Source organism: Portunus trituberculatus, chromosome 27, assembly GCF_017591435.1.
Source record: "Portunus trituberculatus isolate SZX2019 chromosome 27, ASM1759143v1, whole genome shotgun sequence".
In the NCBI taxonomy this organism is placed as follows: Eukaryota; Metazoa; Arthropoda; class Malacostraca; order Decapoda; family Portunidae; genus Portunus; species Portunus trituberculatus.
In genome coordinates this window covers 16895761-16919318 of record NC_059281.1, presented here as the reverse complement: position 1 = coordinate 16919318, position 23558 = coordinate 16895761, and the positions used below count along the sequence as shown (strand labels likewise).

The following is a 23558-nucleotide window of genomic DNA, read 5'->3' as shown; positions in this document are numbered from 1 at the left end:
ATCCTGCAGCATATTTTGTTATGGGAACTTGAGCGTCCTCTTCGTTTACTCAATATAATTTATCGTGATGACGCTCTCTCTCTCTCTCTCTCTCTCTCTCTCTCTCTCTCTCTCTCTCTCTCTCTCTCTCTCTCTCTCTCTCTCTCTCTCTCTCTCTCTCTCTCTCTCTCTCTCTCTCTCTCTCTCTCTCTCTCTCTCTCTCTCTCTGTCAGAATAACAAACGGAAAATGTCACCCACATTGGTTTATCATTGTAGGTTTTCCCTTTTAAAATGTATTCACTTACCGTAGAGTAATTTTATTCATGTTTTTTTATGTAAACACTTTATACGTTGGTTTATTACTGTAAAAATGTGTGTACCAGCAGAGGTTGTATAACAGATTACTGATGTCAGTTTTTGTTGTGTGTGTGTGTGTGTGTGTGTGTGTGTGTGTGTGTGTGTGTGTGTGTGTGTGTGTGTGTGTGTGTTGCAGTATGTACATGTTCTTGATTTTTTTTCTCTTTTTCGTTTTGTTTTGTAAGGGTAATTTGAAAACAAACAAATTAGCTAACTGAAAAACAGAATTTTGGCCGTCAGCCTCACGCATGATGGGAAAAAGTACAGCAAAACAAACAATTATACATGCCACTACCACCATCACTATGACCACCACCACCACTACTACCACTACCTCCACCACAACCACCAGCATCAACACCAAAACCACTACAACCACAAACGGTTATACATCACATACTGGCAAACACAATAACTGTAGGTTTTAACTTCTCTCTTTTATTGTAGCTAGTTTTTTTATTAAATAGGCCATGCTATCTAAGTGTTAATTCAAAATATTTTGTACACAGAGCGATAGGAACATATATCTTTTATTTCATAAAGTATTTGACTTTTCTTAATTACATTGTTGTGCAGTTAAACCATATTACAAGCCTAAAGCATTGTTTGTAGGATAACTGCAAGTAAGAAATCAAGACAAATAACACAAACAAAACTAACAACTGAGCAGCAACAGAAAACTCGGCAAGTCTGGCATGTTTTGCTGTAACCCTCGCCTGTCTCTCGCACAACACACTCGCGTCACCGTGATAATTAGTCCTCCATCGCGTGTCTCACCAAGGCGTCGCTAGGAAATGGCTGTCCTCATCTAACATTTATTACTGAATCTTTCTTAATGTTCTGTAATCACAATGTTACTTTCGATTGTTGTTTACGTATTCCATAAATTACCGCTTCCTTGTATTACTTTAGTTATTCATAAAGGTATTACGTAATGTTGATATGACGGAGACTATTTTATTCCGTCGTTTATGGGTGATGTATCCATTTCTTAATCTATGCATTTTATATACGATAGAATATATAAAACAGGAACTTTAGATTAAGTCTTTATATTAAGTATTTATATTAAGTCTTCAATCAAAATCACAGCGGAAATAAAAGGCGGTGACTATATTTCTAAACCTTTCATATCAATGGTTCTAGTGCTCACAGAAGCCTTGGCGCTCATTCTTGTCCTTCAAAGCTCTCCTTTTTACCCGGCGTTGGTTCTCTGGACAGGTTTGGGTATAGAAGTGTTTGCTGTCGTGTGTAGTGCGCTGGCAGGGAGGGGAGGAAAAAAGGGAGAGGGAAAAGAGGTAGCAGAGAGAGAGAAATATTTGTTGCGTTCATCAGCCGGACACAAAATGCATTCTTTGTTTTCTCAATGGTTACGTAATGAGGCTCCAATGACGCCCACGAGACCAAAGGAATTTCAGTGCTTGTGAGTAAGGAAGAAAATAATGAGAAAGAAGATTAATGAAATGGAGCTGAATAGAATATTGTTGAGATTGCAGTTAGACAATCAGTGACAAAAAGACGGAGAGAAAGACAAAGAAGATAAATGGGAAGATAAATGAGTAAAGACATTTTTCACGGAATTTAAAGAATCATCGGCAGATATGTAATGAGAGAGAGAGAGAGAGAGAGAGAGAGAGAGACAGACAGACAGAGAGAGAGAGAGATTCAAATTGAAACTAAATAAATTGCTTTTCCTTATCGTTACACACACACACACACACACACACACACACACACACACACACACACACACACACACACACACACACACACACACACACACACACATAAAAGAATGATATATTAGCTGACAACAAAGCCAAATGACATGAAAAATACACAAAATCACAAATACATGAAAAAACACCCCAGCAAAAGACTCAGACTGACTGTGGCCCGCTCGTAGCATGCAAGAAGCAGTGCGGAGGTAAAGGTTGCGTCATCTCACCTTGTCTGACCCAGGAGGCACCAGTGCAGCTAACTTGGCTGGGTCAGTGGCTTTCGTTCGTGACGTAATTGATGGGGAGCTCCGTGTCTAGTGTTTGTTGCGTTAGGTTCTCTCTGAATCTGTTTTCTCTCTCTCTCTCTCTCTCTCTCTCTCTCTCTCTCTCTCTCTCTCTCTCTCTCTCTCTCTCTCTCTCTCTCTCTCTCTCTCTCTCTCTCTCTCTTACGTACGCTCTGTCAACTTGTAATATGTTTCTCTCAATGTCTGTTTGTTTGAGTCTCAGGATATTTATGATGACAGTGTTTCAATATTTAAGCTACGACAGTTTTTGACGTGTGTTTATTTTCATTTAGAGTTGCCTTTAATGCTGCTTTGGTAATTTCATGAGAGGTCCAAGTAGGAGTATGAAAGAAAATTGCAAGAGAACCAGGATTCATACATGTGATAATCCTTCTATAAAACATTGCTGAGTGTTTTCACATATCATCTAACTTTATAATCATATCTATAGGTACAGTCGTTTGCCTCTCCATCATTACTACCTTTCATATATCCCTGCCGAGTGATTTTCTACCATTTCGTAAAACTCTGATGCTTAAATTAGAATGTCTACGTCGATTAACTTAAACCAATTTCAACATCCAAAGCGGCTGGCATTGTAAAGTAATCTGAGAAAAAAGTGAAAGAGATAGTGAACGACAGCTTTATTTGACCGCAGTGTGATGGGTAAATATAGTGGGAGTAGCTTGGATCGAACCATGAACCAGCACGTGTATTGCCAGTTGAGCCATGAAGGATCACTAGTGACCGAGCAATATTTGTGGTGCCGTCAGTTGCTGGGTCACTGCATTCTCACCTACACACTACTCTCTCCCCTTCTCTCTTTCTATCCTCCCTTCTTTTCTCTTTTTCCCTCACCTTTTCTTACTTCTCTTCAATTCCTATGTCTTCTTTTGCTTTTCTAGTTTTTTTCTTCCATTTTCTAGTCTTCCTTTCTCATTCTCTCATTCTTTTCTCACTGCCCATTCATTGTTTCCCTTTCTTATCATCTCCTCTTTCACTTGTTTAATCTTCCTGTCATGATTTCCTATTCCTTTTATATCATTCTTTCACCACGACCTGTCATTCCATCTCTCCCTTTTCATTTACTCAACTTTCATCATTCCATCAGTCATCTTTCCTCTCCTCTTTCAGTGTCCTCATTTTCTGTCCTCATTCCATCTCTCACACATATGATTTTCTCCCTGTCATTTCATTCCTTCACTTTTCCTTTCCTCTCTCCTCTTATCATTCCCTCTTATTTTCCTTCCTTCATTCGCTCGCCTTACTTATTTTTCTTCCTAGTGTACCTTTTCATAACCACGTGATTTCCTTCTGTGCCTCCTTTTTCGTCCAACGCCCAGTTTTGTTTTGTTTTTCCCTCAGTTGTATTCTCTTTCTTCATCATAGCCTCGCCCATCCATCTCATCACTACTTAAGCCGTCCTGAGCAACGCCACCTGTTTCTTCATATCCTTAGTCACTTCCCACGCCATTATGATTCCTCACCGCATACCACGCCCACCTCCGCCCTCTCCCATCACGCATCCTACCTCCTTCGATGTTCTCAAGGGGTGCGATGTAGTAATACCCCATCATTATGAAAGAAGTAACGTGTATTTACTTAGATTTAATATGAGATGGATTTCACTTCAATTGTGGGGATGAGAGAGAGAAGCGTGGGTGGCGGGAGTTCGTAAAAGAATAACCTTCAGATTCCTTCCTAAATGCAGAACGAATTTAACTATTACGGTGGAAGGAAGGGAGGGAAGGAGGAAAGGATGGGTGGAGGTAGTGAGGGAGTTTTGGGTCGTAACAGAATTAGCCTCGAGGGTAGTAGGGAGGAGAGTCAATCTTTGCGGCCCCAGCGGCAGGCGGCGGCGGCTGCAGCAGCAGCAGCAGCAACATCCCCTCGTCTCGCTCGCCTAACCAGCCACCACCACAAGCCTCGCCTCGCTCTGGCTGCTTCTCTTTTAGCTTTGCGTCACCCAATTTTTGCTTCCCTCTCTGTTGCTTTAAGATAAGCGTTATGTGGTGGGCTTGTGTGTGCGTGAGAGAGAGGGAGAGGGGTGAACTGGTGTGTGCGTGCGTGCGTGAGAGAGAGAGAGAGAGTGTGTGTGTGTGTGTGTGTGTGTGTGTGTGTGTGTGTTTGTGTGTGTGTGTGTGTTTACGAGCTGGGGTAAAGGAGTGTTAACATGAGTGAAGGAAACTGTGGGTACAAGTTTGGTCGTTTGTGTGCTGGAGCGCGCACGTGTGTGTGTGTGTGTGTGTGTGTGTGTGTGTGTGTGTGTGTGTGTGTGTGTGTGTTGCATGTGAGTACGAATATAAGAATAAAGATGAATGAGAGAGAGGAGGCGAAAGGAAGTGAGATAATAGGAAGGAAGGAACGAGTGGATGTGTAGGAGGAACTTATGTTATTCGGATGTGAATAAGGACAGAGAGAGAGAGAGAGAGAGAGAGAGAGAGAGAGAGAGAGAGAGAGAGAGAGAGAGAGAGAGAGAGAGAGAGAGAGAGAGAGAGAGAGAGAGAGAGAGAGTTAAAAAAAGGAGGGTACAGGAAATTAAGCATGAAATTCGTTGCAAGAGTCAAATCTTAAAAAAAGTTTGTGATGAGCTTAAACTTTGCGTGCGAATAGAAAGAAGATAGATTGATGCTTATCCCGACCTTATATTTCTGTTCTCTTCGTCTTCTTTCAAATTCTTTCGTAGATGCTTATACTTTATAGTGTTTTTTCATTCTTTCGTTCTGTTTCTTTCATATTCTTTCATTCATTCCTTTCATTCTCAATTTCTTCCTTTTTTTCTTCTTTACTGACTTCCTTCCCTTCCTTTCTCATCTCTTTCTCTCCTTCCGTCTTCCAATTATGAATAAGGAAGCGTAAGAAATGTTAACGGAAATAGTTGATGAAGAAAGGAATGGAAGTATTCAGATAGAGAATGTCTTCCCTTCCGAGCATGCAAGACATTTTACGTATTTCTTATATATTCTCCCCTAGGTAAAAGATATTGATATATTCTTTAATGCACAAATGTATTCTCAATTGCAAACTCTCTCTCTCTCTCTCTCTCTCTCTCTCTCTCTCTCTCTCTCTCTCTCTCTCTCTCTCTCTCTCTCTCTCTCTCTCTCTCTCTCTCTCTCTCTCTCTCTCTCTCTCTCTCTCTCTCTCTCTCTCTCTCTCTCTCTGTGTGTGTGTGTGTGTGTGCACACACTCAGAGAGAGAGAGAGAGAGAGAGAGAGAGAGAGAGAGAGAGACAGACAGACAACGAGTTAGGCCTACTGCTCCTCTGTTTCTCGCCTCCACATTCTACAACGTCCCTCACCTACACAGACATTTATCTCTTAATCTCTGAAGCTGAGCGACCCTAATCTCCGCCACACCCTTCCACACACGCCCTCTGTCTACGCCACCGCGCCACACCACCATCCGCCTGTTCCTCTTACCCTTTACCCGCCAAAGGGGATCAACTGACAGACAACAGACGCTGAGTGTAATGTACTGAATAATAAATAGATGCCTTATGTGCGTTGGATATTAAATGTATTTTTGATTTGGAGCGTGTACGTGTGTGTGTGTGTGTGTGTGTGTGTGTGTGTGTGTGTGTGTGTGTGTGTGTGTGCGTTTGCCAGTGACGTGTGCGATGACATGGGTACTAAGCGGTACTAGCTGATTTGTTTTGCTCGGTGATGAGTGGTAGGGTCTGCATTCGTATTACAATTACAATTCCTATTAGTACCACCACCACAACAACAATAAAATTAACAATAAATATCATTGCTGGTGTTACTACAACTGTTACTGTAAATATGAGCATTCCAACATCATTAGTAACACCACTATAACTACATGTACGAATAAGTTTTCTATCATCACCACGACTATCACGACCATCATCACCAGTGCCACAAACAAAGAATATCCAGCATTTTTTTCTTATCTTTTAACTTTTTTTTCGTGTCAGAGACCTTCAGTTCTCTGTGTTTGCTTTCTATTATAATGTAAAAGGATCTGTTGGTTTGCCATTAACTTCCTATTGAGGACCACGAACTGGCGATGATTTATTTTTTATCAGTGTGTGATGACGACCCAGATGAGGGCGAGTCAAGAAGAAAAAGAAAAAGGAATATGAAGTAATGAAAATAAGGTCGGAATATCGGAAGCGAAAAGATGAAGATGACATGCGAATTAAAACCTTGACAGATTCGGTTTTTATATCTAAAGTAAAACCAGTTTTTTTATAGAGCAGGTGTGTATTTTAAGAATTGAAAAACAATGTGAAAATATGATTAGATAAGAATCAAATGAGTAAGAAAGATCATGTTGACTTACGAGTCGCTTTTTCTGGTCGTTAATGTCGCAATGATCTTGATTGATAAAACAATATGCAAGACAGAAAGGAAGACAAGTAGGAAAAAAAAAATTATCCTAGAAAATAAGATGCACGATTTATGTGGACGCTCCATCTAATATTGATTGAATAACGCTAAGCGACTAAGTGAAACACGGGTAGTTTTGTCCTCAGACTTTCTTCATTTTCGATAGTAGTGTCTAGGGCCATGGGTGGCTGGAGGCAGGGTTTTTTTGCTGCCTAATTTTTTTTTTTTTTTTCTGACCGAGTTCAGTTTTCCCTGTCGTATCCTCAAACTCCAATTAAGTTCTATATCTATATCGACATTATTGAACCTCGTCGTCCTCTTGTCCAGAAATATGCAATAAGTCTTTACTCTCCCTGACATTGAAGAGCGGCTACCGGCTGATTTGATAGACATCGCTGGTGTTGGAAAGAGACATTCTGTGCTATTATGCTGATATTGTTGTTGTTCATGTTTCTGAGTTCGTGATGATTATAATAAGGATAAGGATAATTTTAATAGTAATAGTTAAATCAGTGATTTTTTTCTGGAGGCATGATGACCCTGAAAACGAAAGTTTCAATATAAAAAGAGTGATGTTACGCAAGGAAAGGACTGACTATGATATTATATTTCCTTTTCCTTCCTGTCTCGGCTGTACAGCACACAGAGACAAAACAGACAGCAGCTCGTGGCGTCCGTGTGAAAGATACTGGTGTGTGCCGTGCTGCCTGGAAGGCAAATGCTTGTGACCTTTAAACCTTTGTTGCTCAGACGACCAATAGTCGTGACATTCCCTGGACTTGTCCCTTTAAGCACATACACAGCGTAAATGAATTGATCAGAGATTCTGAAAGGATTAGAAAACGCCATTGTTCGTATGCCTCATCGATGTGTCTTAGGTGGAGAGTGACAAAAGTCAACCATACTGAGCGTCAGCTCTTCAGGTAAAAGAAATGGATATTGAAAACCTTGAAAAACGATAGCAAGAAAACAAAAACACAAATCAATTTTCTAATGAAGTTTGTCTGTTGAGGCACTGGGTACTACGGACAACCTTTCTGACGAGATTAATATTTTAGGCACCGTTTGGTAGAGGAAGGCGTCAGGCGAGGAAGCAAGGCGATGAAAAGATCCCAGGAAAGGTGGTGGCGAATGAAGGCAAGCAGGGAGGTGTGTGTGCCTGACAAGATGCTTACAAGGGTTAAATAGACGAGAGGGGGGGACAGTCCTGCTAGTGACGTGGTATGACGTGGAGACGCAGTAACACTTCACCACCGTCTCGTGTGGAGACGCAGCAACACTCCACCACCGCCTCATGATGATTTTTTTATGAAATCTTGGGATGCAAGTTATAAATCAGGAGATAAATTTTTAGCATTTGTAACCAGTTTAAAGATTATTTGGTAGGGTGAGAGGAAGAAAACAACAGATAGACAGAAAAACGTAGTTATCCACAGAAAAAAAATAAAAGGAAAAAAGATCACAATCATATTTGTGATAAAGATTTTAAGAAATTGGAACATCTAAGAAATTGAATTGATACCGAAATAACAAGTTGACACAATCTCCGTAATGGCTGACTCCGACTCACTGTTGACTCAGCAAACAAGGAGTTGGTAGAATGAGTAATTAGTCCCATCGATAATCTCTTTCAATAGAGAGACACGGACAAATGTGAAGGATTGTGAACATTTCTAATGTCGGACCGGCGATGTGAACTTTACATTTACCTTTTTCTGGGTTTTTCATAACGTTGAATCTCTCTCTCTCTCTCTCTCTCTCTCTCTCTCTCTCTCTCTCTCTCTCTCTCTCTCTCTCTCTCTCTCTCTCTCTCTCTCTCTCTCTCTCTCTCTCTCTCTCTCTCTCTCTCTCTCTCTCTCTCTCTCTCTCTCTCACTTAGTGCTATATCTTTCTTTCTTATATTAAGTGAGATGTTGAAAAGCTAAAAAAAAAAAAAAATTTGTGAGGGTATTACGTTTTTCTAATGAAAATGCACAGCAACACAGAACTGTAATGAGAGAGAGAGAGAGAGAGAGAGAGAGAGAGAGAGAGAGAGAGAGAGAGAGAGAGAGAGAGAGAGAGAGAGAGAGAGAGAGAGAGAGAGAGAGAGAGAGAGAGAGAGAGAGAGAGAGAGAGAGAGAGAGAGAGAGACAGAGACAGAGACAGAGAGAGAGAGCGTAACAAAGGCATATATATTATTTATGGGATGATTAACGCCGTGGAAGAGGGAGAGAAGATAGAGGAAGAAAATGAATGAAAGACAGGATAGAGAAGGCAGAGTAGGAGAGGAAGCAAGGTGAAGTGAAAATGAGAGGTAATTGCAGGGAGTTTGATAGAATATAAACCAAAGAAGCAGTGTGGCTCAAAATTAGGAGGTGTATGTTTGAATCCAAAACAGGAGAGGAAGTGGAAGGTAGACCGTATGATTTTGCCTTTGCTTGAAACCTTTATCGTTCATTGCTAGTTTTTTTTTTTTTTTTTTTTTTTTTAGGCGGAGTCCGGGGCGAGGGGAACATGATAGATGGACACCTGACGCTCGTAATTTGTAAAGAAGAAAGGCAAAAAATGGTCTTTTTTTCATCAGCTTATAAGACAAAAATATTCGTGCTCAGCTGACATGTGGATGGTTAATGTTTTGGAAAATATGACACTAATTTGAGAGAATTTTTTATGACTGTGTGTGTGTGTGTGTGTGTGTGTGTGTGTGTGTGTGTGTGTGTGTGTGTGTGTGTGTGTGTGTGTGTGTGTGTGTGTGTGTGTGTGTGTGTGTGTGTGTGTGTGTGTGTGTGTGTGTGTGTGTGTGTGTGTGTGTGTGTGTGTGTGTGTGTGTGTGTGTGTGTGTGTGTGTGTGTGTGTGTGTGTGTGTGTGTGTGTGTGTGTGTGTGTGTGTGTGTGTGTGTGTGTGTGTGTGTGTGTGTGTGTGTGTGTGTGTGTGTGTGTATGTATGTGTGTGTGTGTCTGCGTGTCTGTGTGTCTGCTTGTGTGTGTCATTACCGGGATAATGGTGACGTGTTGCCTGTTTGCAGCCTTTCCAGCGTCCAGTAATCCTAAATAGTTACATCAGACACACGTCACCGCCACGTTTTCACTCTGACATCTCTCAATAATATGTGACGGCGTGAGCAACTGACCCTCACGCTATGTACATTTTAACTCTCTCCGTGTTTCTCTCGCGTCTGTAATTTTTTTTTCTGGCTCAATTTTACATATCTTCGATTTTTATTTTCAGTTGATTTGTCTTGTCTTTTTTTTTTTTTTTGTCTGTTCCTCTTACTTGAAATCTCCATCTATTTTTTTTTGTTACTGTTTGTATCTTTGTTTTTCTGTCATTTTCTATTTTTGTCTGTACATCAGTTTATCCGTATGTATATCACACAGACAAGCAAACAAACGGTATATACTTCCCTAGGTGAGATAATTACACGTGACACACTTCGTTAAGCGTTCCATAATGCTGTGTTGTGTGTCCAGACATTATGAACCGCCGCTGGAGAGCTTCTCATCACTCCCGCATTCCCTCCACCGTCCTTGTGTCCCATTGTTGCTGGGAGGGAGCGCTGTAGTGTAGTGTGAGTGAGTCTTTTGTCTGCAGGGAACGCGAAAGCACTTAATTCTCTGTGACGTCGTAAATATAGTCGCCATTGAGTTTCCCTTAACATGGTGTAAAAAGTTAATCAGAAAGGAGATTACAATGTGGTTTTTTTTTTTTCCTTTTGTTTTTTTAATGAGTCAAAAGTGATGCAATGAAAACGTACCCTGTTGCATCATCTCGTTTCCAAGTCTTATGAATTTTGCAGAGGGAAATTGAAATATATGATTCCTGCTTTAAAATTTTGTTTCCTGGATTTCAATAAGACGTCTTCCAGGTGCTCTCTCTCTCTCTCTCTCTCTCTCTCTCTCTCTCTCTCTCTCTCTCTCTCTCTCTCTCTCTCTCTCTCTCTCGCTCTCTCGCTCTCTCTCTTTCTCTCTCTCGCCACGGATAAGTCAGCCAGCATTTCATCTTCCTGTTGCCGACAAAAGACCTCAAAACAATAATGCGAACTTTTGACATTGCTATTCCTCTTTGTCGTAATAGTGTAGTGTTCCGTGCACTAATGAAAGTCTGAGCCCTCAAAGTGCTGACACTACGTTACACATCACAGACATTCACCCTCCTGTCTTGCCTTGAAGTAGAATATCAGCTGACTTCATGAACTACAATTGCTGGTAGTGTGCATATCTTGCTTATGTACTCGAGAGAAAATGAGTGACTGGACGTTCGCGCAACAGCAGAAGCTCTCCAGCAGTGATAGATGGATGGCTCCCTACAGACACCTAACTCAAGGGATGTCAGTTCATTTGAAATATACTGTAATACAAAACCAAGGTCTCTTTTACGAGTTCCGGGTTTTTTTTCTCTATTCTGACAGTCGGAAAAAAATGTAATATTAAAATTTGTTAGTATAAAGTTAGTGGCAACGGAGAGTCTGGGATGCCCTGTGATTTCCTGCCTTTGTGAAATAAACCAGGCTTATGGTAGCACAGTTGTAGCCCTTTGAAGCACCTAACACTGGGAAGGGACAGCGCTGCGTCACCAGAACACTTGATATTTGCCTGTTCCTCTTTGCCTGTTCGTTCAGACATGCGGAAAACCATCGTCCTTCGTAAGTAGGGTAAGCTGGACAAGGCTGAGTTAATTGACTTAAGCTGTTTAATGTGTCATGAAGTCAGCGTGAGAGAAGCGTTATGTTCCAGGCTGTTGCAATTAGGGGACAAAGACTCAGCACAACAAAAGTGTCCGTAATATATGACGCACCTTGTGCTGCCGCTATGTGGATCTCAACCGCTAACTCTGAGAACTAAATATCGTATATTTTTACGCCTCCAAATTAGCTGACAAGTAAACTACTACTACTACTACTACTACTACTACTACTACTACTACTACTACTACTACTACTACTACTACTACTACTACCACTGCCACTACTACTATTACCACTGCCACTACTACCATTACCACTGTCACTACTAACATTACCACTGCCACTACTACTACTACTACTACTACTACTACTACTACTACTACTACCACCACTACTACCACCACCACTACTACCACTGCCACCACCACTACCACTACCACCACCACCACCACCACCACCACTGCCACCACCACCACTACCACTACTACTACTACTACTACTACTACCACTACTACTACCACTACCACTACTACTACTATCACCATCACTACACTACCACTACCACTACCACTACCTCTACTACTACTACTACAACAACTGCCCACCATCGACACCACGACCATTTCCTTCCTTTCTCCTACATACAAAACTCACTTTATTCTCCTCTTCATCATCTAGGTGAGTCAAATTCTTTCTTAATATTTTAGCTTCACTTCTTCCTTCTCGTTTTCTTCGTCCCTTGTGCGCATGTCCCCAAGAGGTGTCTGGGGCGGGGATAGAAAAGTTCCCTGGAGTGAAAAGTTGACGGTGTTAAAGTCTTTCCTGAGAGTATTTCGGTACAGCCTCGCGCACTTTACCCTTGACTTTATTCCTCATTTTCCTTCCTCCCACATTTGGTCACCGCCAGTCTCCTCCTCCTCTTTCTCCTCCTCCTCCTCCTTGTCTTCCTTTTCTTCCTTTTCCATTTCATATGCTTCCTCTTCTCCTTTTCTTCCTCCCCTCCTTCTCCTCGGCTTCCTCCTCAACTTCATATGCTTCTTATTCTTTTCCCCTCCTCCTCCTCCTCCTCCTCCTCCTCCAACTCCTCCTCCTCCTCCTCCTCCTCCTTCTCTGTATGCATTACTAAAACTATTATGGCTTACTCAAACACACAAAGATAATTGGTACATTCATTGATCATTGAAATGGTGATATTCTCGCAATTCGTTTTTGTTTTTATTTGCACTTCTAATTTGGTTACATGCTTTGAAAGACAGAAAAAAAAAACAGAATTTAAATCATATAATTCTGACGTGCAATCATTATATGTTTAAATAGCATGACAATTGGTTTTATTGGCTAATAGTGAAGCGGGAGAGCTGCGTAACATGGTTATCGGGACACAGTTTATTTCTCGTTATTACCGTAATTTTTTTTTTTTTCGAGTGTATTTTAAGAGCACAGAAGCTTCGCCATGTTTCGCCTTATTTACACAAGCCACCCTCGCCCTTCTCCATTGTGTTCCCTGGTATTGTCTTGCTTTGTTGTGACCGCTGAGATTATGTGCTGTGGGCGGTGATGGGTGGCTTGCTTTGCCTCTTTGACCTTCATTACCGCGCAGGGAGGTACAAGTGACCGCAACATCTGGGGAGAATAGAAATAGAGCACAGAACTAGGGAAAAATATAATCTAAGACTCTATTTTGTAACCTGAAAGCTACACACACACACACACACACACACACACACACACACACACACACACACACACACACACACACACACACACACACACACACACAGCAAAAGGGACGAGAGAAATATCATGAAACTTCAACTTTGTCCTTTTTTTTTTTTTGCATTTTTCGGCGACAATTTCTCTATTTGAGATTCCTTCTCTTCCTCAGTCTGAAAAATGTATAAACCATGATATACGCAAAAGAGAGAGAGAGAGAGAGAGAGAGAGAGAGAGAGAGAGAGAGAGAGAGAGAGAGAGAGAGAGAGAGAGAGAGAGAGAGAGAGAGAGAGAGAGAGAGAGAGAGAGAGAGAGAGAGAGAGAGAGAGTTATAGTGGGGGTGGGTCTTGTCTTTTCGTGAGAATTAGAGAATGTCAAATAAAGTTCAAGTGCTTTTAGATGTTATGGTTGTGTGTGTGTGTGTGTGTGTGTGTGTGTGTGTGTGTGTGTGTGAGTGAGAGAGTCGGTTGGGAAGTGAAGATATTTTCTATTGACTAGTTTCATTGTGCATTTTTCAGTTTGTCTTGCATATCATTCCCATCTTGCTTTCTGTCCCTTCATTCTTTGTTGTCTTGCAATATGTCACACACCGTCCATGTCCGTCTTTGCTCTCTTCATCCACGCTCTTGACTCGTCCTCCTTCCCTTCGCGAGTCCCTCCTTGTGTCAACTTTGGTATTGCTTTTGTCGACACATCTCGCTTCACATTCTCTTGTCTCTCCTTTCCTTTCCCTTCTCTCCTTTCTTCTCTCCCTCTCTTTTTAGTCACCTACAGTCGTTTATTCCTTATTTTTCACCCTCATGCATTCATTCACCCAAGTTTCGTGTGTTTTCTTCTCTCCTTTGCTTCATTTCTGCCCTTGTCTCACTGTCACTCTTCCTCTCCATTCCAGGGCCGCAGCAAGAGTCTCACGCACATCGACACCTTAGAAGACTCCGGGATGCTTCTCTCGGGGGAGGAGATGGAGGGTCGGGAGGGCGCCACAGACAAGCTGGGCGTACCTGACCCCCACTCCATCAGGCGCAGGAAGCTCTCCCTCGCCACAAAGGTCAGTCAGTGTTTTTTTTTTGGTACACTTATTGATGTCACTTGGTGCTGTCATTGCATTATTCAGCGACTTTATCTTTGTGCTGGATTAACCAAGAAGCTTTAAGGTTATTAGGAATGTTTACCTGTTTTCTATAATATGTAAAGCTTACTCGGTATCTTATTAATTGCAAATTATTTTTATATGAAACTTAGTCGTCAATATCATATATATATATATATATATATATATATATATATATATATATATATATATATATATATATATATATATATATATATATATATATATATATATATATATATATATATACCATTGGTAAAATAATCATTTAATGATATAATAACTTATATAAGTCAAGAATGTTGTCAAATACTCCTTCTGTTATTCTTGGCACGAACATGGTACATATTTCCAGGGAAACGGCCAACCCCCTTACTTTCTCATGACTGAACATTCACGAATAAAACAAATAACAATATTCCCTTCCCCACGAAACTGCTTCCTTTTCTCATAAAAATATCATCATGACATGTCGCTATTTACGGTCCTCTCATGTAGACATTCAGTGTCAGCATTATTCAAAAACACTTTGAACTCTCGTGACTTCTGATTGCTTTCTGCGTCGATGCTTAACAAACACTCCATAGTTCATGTACACACAGTTCATGAGTTGATTGATATATCACAGCCCTTGCACGCACTGGCGTAAAGAAAGCTCTGTCATCCACAGAAACACTTCCATCAACTATATGTATCACATTCATAATTTTCTACTTTATTCCAATCCATCTTATTGTCCAGCATGAAGCCAGTGTCTTAACGAGTTCGAGCCATGAACGGAAAGGTTTGGGTAGGAGAGAGTGGGCGAAAGGTTACGTAAGCCTCGCTAGACTCACATTATTTCGACCTGTTAGTCAGTGCTCAGCGACGGAAATTGACAACTTATTTTTATAATGAGAATCTTCCTCACATTCCAGCATAATATTCACTTTGATTTACAGTAGTACATGGGAAAGTCTGGTGAATCATTCCCCTAGTGTCAATTTTGTTTATACGTTCAAATTATGAACGTTTATTTAAATTGTTCCTGGAGATTTTTTCACTCGCATCTCGTGCCAAAAGGTTGTATCGATGTGTTGCTCTATTAGACTGCTGCTCGTTGATTTTCATGGAGGTCACCATTTTCAACATTTTGACTCTCATCCTCTTCCTCTTCCTCCTCTTCTTATGCGTCAGTGCCTCCTCCCAGCAGCTGCTTCTCCTCTTAACTTTCCTCCTTTACTCCCTTCCTATCTTACTACTACAAATGAGCTCGCCACCTCCATCTACCTGGTCTCCTCCTCCTCCTCCTCCTCCTCCTCCTCCTCTGCCACCTATCCACCCTAATCTCCTCCTCCTCTTCTTCCTTCTCTCTCTAATTCTCTTCCTCCTTTAATTATGTTCTCTTCTCTACCACCTCCTTTCTCCTCCTCTTTCTCGTTCCACACCGTTGTTCTCAAAGTTCGTATTAATAATATCACAATTAATTACAAGACACGACACATCCAACCACGAAGAAAAATAAGTAGAAAAGTAGGAGGAGGAGGAGGAGGAGGAGGAGAAGAAGAAAAAGAAGAAGAAGAAAAAGAAGAACAAGAACAAGAACAAGAACAAGAAAGAGAAGGAAGAGGAAAAGAAGTAGAGAAGGAGGAAAAGAAAGGAAGAAAAAAAAGGAAAATAGAAATGGAAGAAAAAATATATCATAAAAATAGAACAAGGAGGAAGATTTTTCATTAGAAGAGTAGAGAGAAGAGGGAAACGAACGATAGGAAGGAAAGAAAGGGAAGATATTTTTCCCACGCCGTATATTTCGTGTGGTCCTCTCATGTGTCATATTTTTTTCTTTCCCATACATTTACCTTTTGAAGTACGTAGGAGATTCTTTCCCTTTATCGCTTCTATTTTTTCCCCATGAACGCTTCCTCACCAACCGACACGTCTCGTCTCAATGGCTTCGTTGTATCCCTTCCTTTCCGTCTTTTTTTCCCACCATTCAATCCTTACTATCTTTCCAATATTTTTTTCCCTGACCTTCTTTGGTTACATTCTTTTTTTTTCTGTCTCTTTCCTTTCCCCCTCTCTTCTCATATCCTGTCCTCTTCCTGCTTCTCCTCTTCCTTTCCTTCTCTTATTTCATCTCGCTTTCACACTTCTTGGCAGGGAAACGAGTGAGAGCTTGCCTTGTCTACGAGCACAATACCTCAGATTGAAGACTTGATTTCTTTGCCAAAATATGAAAGGTGGATAAGATCTCGTGATGCTCCGTGTGTGTGTGTGTGTGTGTGTGTGTGTGTGTGTGTGTGTGTGTGTGTGTGTGTGCGTGCGTGCGTGCGTGTGTGCATGCGTCCGTCCGTGCGGGTGCGTGTGCGTGCTACAGTTCATGATGCGCTGACCTTCCGTGGAAATCTCTCAATCCGAAAGAACTAGAGAAAGAGACAGAGACAGAGACAGAGACAGAGACAGAGAGAGAGAGAGAGAGAATATGAGAGGAGAGACAGACAGACAAAGAGTGTGATTGAGTGAGAGAGAGAGAGAGAGAGAGAGAGAGAGAGAGAGAGAGTAGAATTAATCCGACGTAATGAATTCCACGTGAAAAGTCTCTCCAGGATTCCTAGTCACATGGGAAAGTGAAACAGGAACAGAGCGGATTTAGAACAGAGAAATCTAAGACACTAGAAGCACGGGTCCGTTTTCCCTAATATTTACACTTCCATCTTGGTATTCCTTAGAAATTAATGCTTTACTAATGATATTTCCATAAGAATAGTGGTAATCTAACAAGGACTTTAACATTGTATAAGAAAAACACGTGATTATCATTTTCCGTGTCCTCCTTTATGTACCCTTCAAGGATTTTAACATAACACTAACAAAGGACGGCCATAGTAACTTCTATACAGTACCAACTTTTTTCTTCCCTGTTGCCCTTTATGTAAGGAATAGGATCAATGAATAACAAGTTTAATGACTCTTCCAACGAAGGGACTATTGTTTCGTTGTTCAAAGACACACACACAAAGAAAGAACGTTAAGCTATTTCCAATGTCCATAGACGACACTAAGTGACATTTTTTTTTATATCATGTGGGCTTTTCACGGGAATTTCTGGGCTAAAGGAGATACTGTTTGGGGTACCTCCTATCTCAAATCCCACCCGCTAGGAAACCGTTGCCCCGAATGAGGAAGCCCAACCTACACTCGGACCGTGGACATGATTCGAACCCGTGCGCTTGGAGACCCCTCGGACACCAAAGCACGCATGGTTCCACTATACCCCTGTACCACGCACACGCACACACACACACACACACACACACACACACACACACACACACACACACACACACACACACACACTCTCTTCCACTTTCCTTAAATAGGAAACATCCTTAGTAACTAAACACGTGGTACACAATCTATTTACGGAACAGGAGAGTGGTTTCCTTTACTTCTTCCCTTTTCCTGACAACACAGCTAAACATTGTCGTGAACCATTGATCTTTCCGAGAAAAGGAATTACTCTTTTAGTCACATTACTCGTCCTGTATTATTTAATTTATTTCTTTTCATAAGATAACTGTAACTTGGAACTCTAAGTAAAGCTATACAGACACACAGGCACCCATCTTCCCTGTTCGCATGCCACCTACACGTTGTTCAGTGTTCAGTATTTCCCTGTAGAGACTCGCGTATCTTTGAATGAAACTTGAATTCACTTGACTGTCCTTGAAAGGTAGACATAAAGAAAGAGTCCTTTTATTCGTTATTCAGATTCCCACTTGACCTTAAAACCTACGCGTGTGACCCTAAGACCTTCACAGCAGAGAGATTAATGTGTGTGTATTTTGCACTTGACCCTTCCCGCCTAAAAATAAACAACGTATCCCTTCAGTTCCCCTTTGTTTATCTTCAATCTTTCATTTCTTTGTCTGGTAACATGCACACAGACACATATAGGGAGACGGTGGAATAGTGGATAAGGTGATGAACTTGGGATCCGGCAGACGTCCACGCGTAGGTTCGAATCCCACCACGTACTGCCTTAAACACTTTGCCATTTGCCGAATGGTTTAAAGTTACCTACAACATGATACCCAGGTTCTAGGTGGTTACACCCAAGATAAGCTTGGGTGGTGATATGAGCCCTAATATGGGTACCACTATAAATAAAATTGCCTGCGCCACTAATGGGCGCAAGCTGAACAGCACTTCCTACTACACTCTTCAAGTGAGCCTACAGGCGTTATAGGCCTTAACGTAAAAAATATATATATATATATATATATATATATATATATATATATATATATATATATATATATATATATATATATATATATATATATATATCTCTCTCTCTCTCTCTCTCTCTCTCTCTCTCTCTCTCTCTCTCTCTCTCTCTCTCTCTCTCTTAATCCTCATAATGCGTAAAAGTTGAATTAAAAAGACAAAAGAGTCCCACAGTTCATTTTTTAAGCCAATCAGAGGTTGAGAGAAGTGCAGAATTTTTCCTCGTTAGCAGGGCCTTACCACATAACGCGGCAATCCTGAAGAGCTTGAAGAGACCTTGAAGATGCAAGCGTTCAATTGAGTTTCTGATATTTTTCTTTACTTTGCGGCCCAGGAATTGTAACCGTAAAGGAAAGGAGGCTCTGAAACACAGACGCTGAAATTAGAACACTAAAATCCAGATGGTGAAATTAAAAAGTTAAAAAGCGAGGTCGTGAAGTGGGGACCTAGTGAGAGAGAGAGGGAGAGGCCGAGGGAGAGGGAGAGGGAAAGGGAGAGGGAGAGGGAGAGGGAGAGCAAAGAAGAATATAAAGTCAAGCATCACTAATTAACCTTTTGGTCCGTTCTCCGTTTCCTTCGTATTTTCATCGGCTTTTCCTGAGAGTTTCTTAATTAATGGTTCCTAAAGAGCCAATAAGAGCAAATTGATTCTGGCAGAGAGAGAGAGAGAGAGAGAGAGAGAGAGAGAGAGAGAGAGAGAGAGAGAGAGAGAGAGAGAGAGAGAGAGAGAGAGAGAGAGAGAGTTAAAAGATTAATTTCAGAAAGTGAGTGGAAACACGAGAAGGAAACGAGAGAGGAAGAAAGGATTGCGGGGAGGTCAGAGAGAGAGAGAGAGAGAGAGAGAGAGAGAGAGAGAGAGAGAGAGAGAGAGAGAGAGACTTCAAAAGGGCCTCGATTTATTTCCTTCTCAAATGGGTCACACAAAGGAAGTGTTTCGTATTGAGTGTGTGTGTGCGTATGTGTGTGTTTGTGTGTGTGTGTGTGTGTGTGTGTGTGTGTGTGTGTGTGTGTGTGTGTGTGTGTGTGTGTGTCTGTCTGTCTGTCTGTCTGTCTGTCTGTCTGTGTGTGTGTGTGTGTGTGTGTGTGTGTGTGTGTGTGTGTGTGTGTGTGTGTGTGTGTGTGTGTGTGTGTGTGTGTGTGTGTCTGTCTGTCTGTCTGTCTGTCTGTCTGTCTGTGTGTGTGTGTGTGTGTGTGTGTGTGTGTGTGTGTGTGTGTGTGTGTATTTGTGTGTGTATTGTATTTGTATGTAAATGTGTGTGTGTGTGTGTGTGTGTGTGTGTGTGTGTGTGTGTGTGTGTGTGTGTGTGTGTGTGTGTGTGTGTGTGTGTGTGTGTGTGTGTGCATGCATGTGAAAGCAACCAAGTCTTACGTGTAGACATGTTTTGTAAGGAATTCTTGTGTGGCTGGAATAGAATACATTTTTCCTCCGTTCTTTTCTTTCTTCATGTCCTCCTTTTTCTCCTCCTTTCTTTCCTTCGCCTCCTCCAATTTTACCACCGGCAACAATAACATCCTCAACTCACTGGTGATAGAATGTCGTCAAGAGAGAAAAATAACTATATTACTCCGGAAAGGCGCGCATCTCAGCCGGAAAATACCGCAAAGGAAGCTAATATGTTTTTGTTGTCACAGTATCGGGGCGCTTAAGTACTTGTGCCGCTTTTTGTGACATATTTTGTTGACGTCCAAGGGAATCTTAAGTTTTCTTCTGACAACGAATAGTAAGAAATGGAAATGTAGCTCGATTTCAGAGTGAATGAGATATGTAAGGTATTTGTTGTAAAGAGGATACATATTGACATAGAAAAGACAAACAGTTATTCAAGATACAAAAATAGAAAAATTGAAGTAAAGAAAAAGACATTCATTTGAAACAGATAAAGATACACCAACATTGTAGACACATGAAGGTAAAAAGATAGACATTTGAGATTCGAATAGAACTCTTGAAGATTAGAGGAAGATATAGAAGGACACATCTGCCCGGAGTCATATATAGACTTAACTGAGATCAAATAGGCAGCTACATCTATTCTTGCCATGACGGAAGTGAAATAAAACCCATCCAAGTTAATAGTAATGATACTGATATTGATAGTGCCGATGGAAAAATCATTGTCCTCCACTGTAAGGTGAAGTGCCTCTTCCACCGTTCTGCTTTAGAAGGAAATTGAAAACACTAAGAAAATGAGTGTCTGAAGAAGTGAGGCAATTTCAGTGAGAGAAAAATATAATAAAACTTGAACCACTTTTTAATATTTTGTAGTGAGACATGATGAAGAGAGAGAGAGAGAGAGAGAGAGAGAGAGAGAGAGAGAGAGAGAGAGAGAGAGAGAGAGAGAGAGAGAGAGAGAGAGAGAGAGAGAGAGAGAGAGAGAGAGAGAGAGAGAGAGAGAGAGAGAGAGAGAGAGAGAGAGAGAGAGAGAGAGAGAGAGAGAGAGAGAGAGAGAGAGACGTGCCTTCCAAAGGAAAGCTTAAAAATAAGATGGAAAAGGAGGAGGATGAAGAGGATGGGGAGTAAGAGGAGGAGGAGGGAAAAAGGAGGAGGATGAAGAGGATGGAGAGTAAGAGGAGGAGGAGGAGCAGAGAAGCTAAGAGGTCCGTACATATTTCTCTCAAAAATTTTAATTATATAATTTTACAGTGCTCACTTTTCTTTTCCCTTTCTTCCGTTTTAATAAAAGTTTAAGACAGCGTTGGTAATGTTCTCTTGACTCACACTTGTTTTGCGAATTGTCTTGGCTTGGCTGGTTCTGAAGACTTAGCTAGGCACCTCAAGCAGTGGCTGCTTCTGGTCAAGTTTGGTGTGTGCCCGCCTCTTGCCGTTCTTATCCATCTCTGCACAATTTACGCGGGAAGAGCAGCTTGATACTCTCTTGCAGGGCTAATGAGAGCACTGATGGTTCACAGACAGCACCAAGGCAAGACCTCTCGCCTTACTAAATTATTCCTCGCACCTGGTGATGTAATAGCGGTATTCCAGATGAAGTCTTGGATGGGTGTTTTCTCTGCGCAATGAAATTACTCATTAACATTCACTTTGCGTCGACTGCCTCTGCTTCAAGCTTAATTTAACTGAAGAATGAAGGCGGAAAAGCAATTACATTGTTGTTGGCCGCCACGCGCCGTTGGGCAAGGGCGGTCTCGTCAGTCAAGTAGCAGTGGACCACCTCAGAGCAGACTGGAATATCTCGCTAATTACGTTATACCAAATTACCTAGTGGGATGCGCCTCACTCGCCCTTTCCATGTTAATTATTTACGTTCTGCCATAAAATATAGGTAGTCTGGCGCTCGTTATTATGAACTGTAATTATAAACTTATATTTCGAGAATGATTTTATTCAGTCGACGTGTTTAACAGCCTTCGTCACACAGCACACAAACTAATTTGTATATTTTTTCTCCTTTCACATTTATAGGCGGTAATCAGGTATGAGAGCAGGTGAGGAGTGTGCTCATTAGGGACTTCACATGTAAACAAGATTAATCTGATTTTTTTACCTTCATTTTTGAAGATTTGTCAAATATATTTTCGTTTTTAATTATCCACTTTCTTTCTTTTTCACCTGTTTTGTGACGTCTGACGAAGGTACTGACGACTTACTAACATTTGTTCCCTTGTGCAGGTGTCGAGCTGTGAGTACCTGGCGCTGGTGCTGGAATGTTACGACGAACCCTTGGAGGAGTTCGTGCAAGCCACCCGCGGCACATCCCTCAGGTAGGTGCCTCATGAGGTCACCACGATACCTCCTTCCTTCATGGTGGTTTTATATTTTCACCTTGCTCCTTTTATTCCTTCCTTCTTTCCTTCTCTCATCCTGGTTTTATATAATACTTTACTACTGCTTCCATATTATCCCCCTTTTCTTCATCCTGCCTTGAAAACATTATCAGTGTCCCTTCCTTCATCTAACTTACTTCTTCCTCCATGACATCTTCAAAACAACAATACTCCCTTAATCCTGGCTTAAAAATATTCCAGTGTCATTCAGCCTTTCATCTTAGCGTTATATTATCACCAGTTTCCTTTCTTCCATCATCCAAGCGTTATAACAAATTTCTTTCTCCATCAACCTTCCTTCCTTCCTACATCCTCGCTTAATAACATAACCAATCTCCTTCCTTCTTTCCTCTATCCTGGCTTGGTTTATAGTTTGCTGTTATCTCCCCCTCGGGCATGTATAGGCCTCCTCCCTTTCCCTCAGGCCTCACTAGTCTTCCTCAGATAAGCTTTTAATCCCTCAGGCGAGTTGTTTCTCTGCCCTCAGGTAAGTGGCCTCTCCCGTCGCTGCCTCTCTTCCTCCTTTAGTGTAGCACAGCATTAAAGATAATTTTCCCTCTCGCCCGCCAAGGGACAGGTTAAATTGGGTGAGTGCCTTATGAGAGAGAGAGAGAGAGAGAGAGAGAGAGAGAGAGAGAGAGAGTGGAAGAAGGCTGCTGTCAGGTTGTTGTTACGTACATGCAAATCTCATTACGTCTCCCCGCCGCAGTAACCTCTGGGCTGCGTCACCTCGTTACGGCCCTGTTAACGTCACGCCCTTCTTCCGCCTGAAGGTGTACAGCCCTAGGGACGTCACTGCCTGGGGGACTAAACCTTTGATATTCTCTCTCTCTCTCTCTCTCTCTCTCTCTCTCTCTCTCTCTCTCTCTCTCTCTCTCTCTCTCTCTCTCTCTCTCTCTCTCTCTCTCTCTCTCTCTCTCTCTCTCTCTCTCTCTCTCTCGATGAAACACGCCTGGTAGGATGCTCGTATTGGATCTCTGGAGTTACATTTGTTGCTCCTTATCGTGTGTGTGTGTGTGTGTGTGTGTGTGTGTGAATTCACAATAGTCATATTGATTTATGTACCATGTTTCCTCTTTGTCGTGTTCTTGGCAGAAGTGTGAATATAATCTTAAGTTATTTGGTTTGTTTTGCGGTTGCATCACTGTTATTATCATTAATGAACTGGTAGTTATTATGGTAGATTACAATATCAGTAATAACAATTATGAGGGTAATGTGATTTAAGCATGTAGGAAAGCAAGCATTGAGCGTTGGCTGTTTTCTTACGGACATAACTTGTTTGTTCACTGGTGTCTCCTTTTAACACAAGTAGTATTGCTTC

At 41.5% G+C, this 23558-nt stretch overlaps 1 protein-coding gene across 12 annotated transcripts in view; it reads left to right on the top strand.

Moving 5' to 3' along the window:
* The window catches only part of LOC123509945 (pleckstrin homology domain-containing family G member 5-like), a 491065-nt gene that overhangs the window by 349675 nt on the left and 117832 nt on the right, over nucleotides 1-23558 (top strand). For all 12 annotated transcript variants that reach the window (XM_045264604.1, XM_045264602.1, XM_045264603.1 and 9 more), the window contains 2 exons: nucleotides 13964-14119; nucleotides 22080-22171. In XM_045264604.1, the coding sequence (XP_045120539.1) occupies nucleotides 13964-14119; nucleotides 22080-22171 (248 nt within the window). The remainder of the gene's footprint in view (nucleotides 1-13963; nucleotides 14120-22079; nucleotides 22172-23558) is intronic.